The sequence below is a fragment of the Aspergillus eucalypticola genome (assembly GCF_003184535.1).
Source record: "Aspergillus eucalypticola CBS 122712 chromosome Unknown BO83scaffold_108, whole genome shotgun sequence".
Lineage (NCBI taxonomy): Eukaryota > Fungi > Ascomycota > Eurotiomycetes > Eurotiales > Aspergillaceae > Aspergillus > Aspergillus eucalypticola.
In genome coordinates this window covers 1-5,051 of record NW_020290382.1, presented here as the reverse complement: position 1 = coordinate 5,051, position 5,051 = coordinate 1, and the positions used below count along the sequence as shown (strand labels likewise).

At 56.8% G+C, this 5,051-nt stretch overlaps 1 protein-coding gene across 1 annotated transcript, besides 7 other annotated features; it reads right to left on the bottom strand.

Annotated features, from left to right (window-relative positions):
• Positions 1-406: 406 nt before the first annotated feature.
• Positions 407-482: a sequence feature (Protein overlapping with rRNA (BO83DRAFT_404475, PWY61461.1) was converted to a misc_feature.).
• Positions 483-524: 42 nt separating this feature from the next.
• Positions 525-673: a sequence feature (Protein overlapping with rRNA (BO83DRAFT_404475, PWY61461.1) was converted to a misc_feature.).
• Positions 674-743: 70 nt separating this feature from the next.
• Positions 744-1,079: a sequence feature (Protein overlapping with rRNA (BO83DRAFT_404475, PWY61461.1) was converted to a misc_feature.).
• Positions 1,080-1,958: 879 nt separating this feature from the next.
• Positions 1,959-1,961: a sequence feature (Protein overlapping with rRNA (BO83DRAFT_404475, PWY61461.1) was converted to a misc_feature.).
• A 186-nt stretch (positions 1,962-2,147) lies between these two features.
• Positions 2,148-2,264: a sequence feature (Protein overlapping with rRNA (BO83DRAFT_327866, PWY61460.1) was converted to a misc_feature.).
• A 144-nt stretch (positions 2,265-2,408) lies between these two features.
• Positions 2,409-2,504: a sequence feature (Protein overlapping with rRNA (BO83DRAFT_327866, PWY61460.1) was converted to a misc_feature.).
• A 222-nt stretch (positions 2,505-2,726) lies between these two features.
• Positions 2,727-2,906: a sequence feature (Protein overlapping with rRNA (BO83DRAFT_404474, PWY61459.1) was converted to a misc_feature.).
• Positions 2,907-4,372: 1,466 nt separating this feature from the next.
• Positions 4,373-4,900, bottom strand: BO83DRAFT_444223 (uncharacterized protein; the record flags this gene model as incomplete). The annotated part of the gene is made up of 3 exons (XM_025536491.1): positions 4,373-4,578; positions 4,599-4,721; positions 4,833-4,900. The coding sequence occupies 3 exons, from the start codon at positions 4,898-4,900 to the stop codon at positions 4,407-4,409; spliced, it is 363 nt and encodes a 120-aa protein (XP_025381669.1). The 3' UTR covers positions 4,373-4,406.
• Positions 4,901-5,051: the final 151 nt, after the last annotated feature.

Genomic DNA, 5,051 nt, shown 5'->3' with positions numbered 1-5,051 from the left:
CCGTGGGCGACATTAAGCGGATGGCTCGGGACTGTCCATGGTGCGAATTCCATCACGGATGCCGGCCATCGGCCTCTTGGTGTGATCCGATCTAGTCCTGCAGCCGATTATATATATATATCGCCCGGGTCAACCAAGGAGCACCACCACTTATGGCCAACGGCTCTGACCCAAGCACGTCCCCCCAGTAAGCAACGTCGCTCGATTCAGATCACCGATGTGTAGTTTATAGTACAACGATAGAGATAATGTACACTGTAGATGGAGAGATGGAGAGATACACAACACACCAAAATCTAATATCTGGCCGACCTCGCGTACATGCACCGTAGAGATCCTTGTAGGTCGCCCACCGACAACGCCTCTCAGGCAGGTCGTAGGCCGCACGGGCTGGCAAATCCACCGATCAACCTCTCCACATCGCCATGTAGCGACGCCTCGGACCGTCAACCGGCGTGGGGAGGGGGGCGCACAGCCGGGCGCTTGCGTTTTGTGTAGCCCTCACAACTACGGCGGAGGCCCACGTGACTGGCCGGTGGGCGGAGGAGTGGAAGGGCACAGGAGTGGGTGTTGGCGGCGTGGGCGGCCGACAGCGGTTTGCGAGAGTGAGCACAACGGGCGTAACGTCGGAGCGTATGGCCGCGTAACGGGCAGCGAGCGTGGACAGAAATGCCTAAGTCCCCTTGCAGCCCGGGTAGAGGGCATGTGTGGGTGGCCCACTTTGTATGGGAAAAGCGGCTGACGCACGGACCACCACATACTATATGGGTCCCCCCCGGTTCACTTTCGGACCACAAAACGTTTGCGCGCCGGTCTGCGGGCCAGGGAGGGCCGGTGGTACTATGTGGAAGGTGAAAGGCAGCTGATCTCAGCTGCTGGAAGCCCACCCACACTTCTTCCCTGCCAGGCAGGTCACCTCTCCGTGACTGGTGGCGCACAGGTCCTTCGGGGCCTCGCTTCAGGAACGGGGGTGCCCGCCCACCCCGGCCCGTTGGTATTTCTCCCGCGCGGCTGGTGTGTTCTCTGGTCTTAGGTGCTCTGCCCCGCGGCTGCGAGTCGACTGGAGGTCCGGAGTGTCCCTTGCGGACGCGCCCGTGACCCCTGAGATATCGTGTCGCGGGGATCTGTAGCTTGCCAAGTCAGAGGCGCGCCGGCTTAATCATGCCCGGGGGTGCCCGTTGTTGCCGGGGTGTCTGAAGCCCGGGGCCGTTCTCGGTCCCCGGCACCGATGGAGTCTGTGGATCGTTGGCCGCTGGCCAGCCTTCTTTTACAGATTCCCGGGGGGAGCCGCTCCGCGGGAGCCGCCGTTCGTCGGCGTGTCCGCGGAGTCTGGACCCTCCACCCGAGGGCCGTATGCCGCAGCCTGCCAACGCCTGCAAAGGCGATTCCTGGCCGGGTCTACCTGCGTGCGGACCGGTTCCTGGGGGGCTACAGTGGGGGCAATTGGATGGTCATCTGTGTACTCCCGGTGCGCCGGGGGTGTCGCTGTGGCCGGGCACTTCGTGTGCCCCTTCCAGAGTGAAGCCTACGTTACACGCTGCCTCTTCGGAGGCTTTGGGGTGCGTCTTGCGGAGCATATCTACGGATACGCTCCCGGGCACACCCTGCAGGAACTAGGTATCTGGTTGATTCTGCCAGTAGTCATATGCTTGTCTCAAAGATTAAGCCATGCATGTCTAAGTATAAGCACTTTATACTGTGAAACTGCGAATGGCTCATTAAATCAGTTATCGTTTATTTGATAGTACCTTACTACATGGATACCTGTGGTAATTCTAGAGCTAATACATGCTGAAAACCTCGACTTCGGAAGGGGTGTATTTATTAGATAAAAAACCAATGCCCTTCGGGGCTCCTTGGTGAATCATAATAACTTAACGAATCGCATGGCCTTGCGCCGGCGATGGTTCATTCAAATTTCTGCCCTATCAACTTTCGATGGTAGGATAGTGGCCTACCATGGTGGCAACGGGTAACGGGGAATTAGGGTTCGATTCCGGAGAGGGAGCCTGAGAAACGGCTACCACATCCAAGGAAGGCAGCAGGCGCGCAAATTACCCAATCCCGACACGGGGAGGTAGTGACAATAAATACTGATACGGGGCTCTTTTGGGTCTCGTAATTGGAATGAGTACAATCTAAATCCCTTAACGAGGAACAATTGGAGGGCAAGTCTGGTGCCAGCAGCCGCGGTAATTCCAGCTCCAATAGCGTATATTAAAGTTGTTGCAGTTAAAAAGCTCGTAGTTGAACCTTGGGTCTGGCTGGCCGGTCCGCCTCACCGCGAGTACTGGTCCGGCTGGACCTTTCCTTCTGGGGAATCTCATGGCCTTCACTGGCTGTGGGGGGAACCAGGACTTTTACTGTGAAAAAATTAGAGTGTTCAAAGCAGGCCTTTGCTCGAATACATTAGCATGGAATAATAGAATAGGACGTGCGGTTCTATTTTGTTGGTTTCTAGGACCGCCGTAATGATTAATAGGGATAGTCGGGGGCGTCAGTATTCAGCTGTCAGAGGTGAAATTCTTGGATTTGCTGAAGACTAACTACTGCGAAAGCATTCGCCAAGATTTCATTAATCATTACGGCGGTCCTAGAAACCAACAAAATAGAACGCACGTCCTATTCTATTATTCCATGCTAATGTATTCGAGCAAAGGCCTGCTTTGAACACTCTAATTTTTTCACAGTAAAAGTCCTGGTTCCCCCCACAGCCAGTGAAGGCCATGAGATTCCCCAGAAGGAAAGGTCCAGCCGGACCAGTACTCGCGGTGAGGCGGACCGGCCAGCCAGACCCAAGGTTCAACTACGAGCTTTTTAACTGCAACAACTTTAATATACGCTATTGGAGCTGGAATTACCGCGGCTGCTGGCACCAGACTTGCCCTCCAATTGTTCCTCGTTAAGGGATTTAGATTGTACTCATTCCAATTACGAGACCCAAAAGAGCCCCGTATCAGTATTTATTGTCACTACCTCCCCGTGTCGGGATTGGGTAATTTGCGCGCCTGCTGCCTTCCTTGGATGTGGTAGCCGTTTCTCAGGCTCCCTCTCCGGAATCGAACCCTAATTCCCCGTTACCCGTTGCCACCATGGTAGGCCACTATCCTACCATCGAAAGTTGATAGGGCAGAAATTTGAATGAACCATCGCCGGCGCAAGGCCATGCGATTCGTTAAGTTATTATGATTCACCAAGGAGCCCCGAAGGGCATTGGTTTTTTATCTAATAAATACACCCCTTCCGAAGTCGAGGTTTTCAGCATGTATTAGCTCTAGAATTACCACAGGTATCCATGTAGTAAGGTACTATCAAATAAACGATAACTGATTTAATGAGCCATTCGCAGTTTCACAGTATAAAGTGCTTATACTTAGACATGCATGGCTTAATCTTTGAGACAAGCATATGACTACTGGCAGAATCAACCAGATACCTAGTTCCTGCAGGGTGTGCCCGGGAGCGTATCCGTAGATATGCTCCGCAAGACGCACCCCAAAGCCTCCGAAGAGGCAGCGTGTAACGTAGGCTTCACTCTGGAAGGGGCACACGAAGTGCCCGGCCACAGCGACACCCCCGGCGCACCGGGAGTACACAGATGACCATCCAATTGCCCCCACTGTAGCCCCCCAGGAACCGGTCCGCACGCAGGTAGACCCGGCCAGGAATCGCCTTTGCAGGCGTTGGCAGGCTGCGGCATACGGCCCTCGGGTGGAGGGTCCAGACTCCGCGGACACGCCGACGAACGGCGGCTCCCGCGGAGCGGCTCCCCCCGGGAATCTGTAAAAGAAGGCTGGCCAGCGGCCAACGATCCACAGACTCCATCGGTGCCGGGGACCGAGAACGGCCCCGGGCTTCAGACACCCCGGCAACAACGGGCACCCCCGGGCATGATTAAGCCGGCGCGCCTCTGACTTGGCAAGCTACAGATCCCCGCGACACGATATCTCAGGGGTCACGGGCGCGTCCGCAAGGGACACTCCGGACCTCCAGTCGACTCGCAGCCGCGGGGCAGAGCACCTAAGACCAGAGAACACACCAGCCGCGCGGGAGAAATACCAACGGGCCGGGGTGGGCGGGCACCCCCGTTCCTGAAGCGAGGCCCCGAAGGACCTGTGCGCCACCAGTCACGGAGAGGTGACCTGCCTGGCAGGGAAGAAGTGTGGGTGGGCTTCCAGCAGCTGAGATCAGCTGCCTTTCACCTTCCACATAGTACCACCGGCCCTCCCTGGCCCGCAGACCGGCGCGCAAACGTTTTGTGGTCCGAAAGTGAACCGGGGGGGACCCATATAGTATGTGGTGGTCCGTGCGTCAGCCGCTTTTCCCATACAAAGTGGGCCACCCACACATGCCCTCTACCCGGGCTGCAAGGGGACTTAGGCATTTCTGTCCACGCTCGCTGCCCGTTACGCGGCCATACGCTCCGACGTTACGCCCGTTGTGCTCACTCTCGCAAACCGCTGTCGGCCGCCCACGCCGCCAACACCCACTCCTGTGCCCTTCCACTCCTCCGCCCACCGGCCAGTCACGTGGGCCTCCGCCGTAGTTGTGAGGGCTACACAAAACGCAAGCGCCCGGCTGTGCGCCCCCCTCCCCACGCCGGTTGACGGTCCGAGGCGTCGCTACATGGCGATGTGGAGAGGTTGATCGGTGGATTTGCCAGCCCGTGCGGCCTACGACCTGCCTGAGAGGCGTTGTCGGTGGGCGACCTACAAGGATCTCTACGGTGCATGTACGCGAGGTCGGCCAGATATTAGATTTTGGTGTGTTGTGTATCTCTCCATCTCTCCATCTACAGTGTACATTATCTCTATCGTTGTACTATAAACTACACATCGGTGATCTGAATCGAGCGACGTTGCTTACTGGGGGACGTGCTTGGGTCAGAGCCGTTGGCCATAAGTGGTGGTGCTCCTTGGTTGACCCGGGCGATATATATATATAATCGGCTGCAGGACTAGATCGGATCACACCAAGAGGCCGATGGCCGGCATCCGTGATGGAATTCGCACATGGACAGTCCCGAGCCATCGCTTAATGTCGCCCACGGG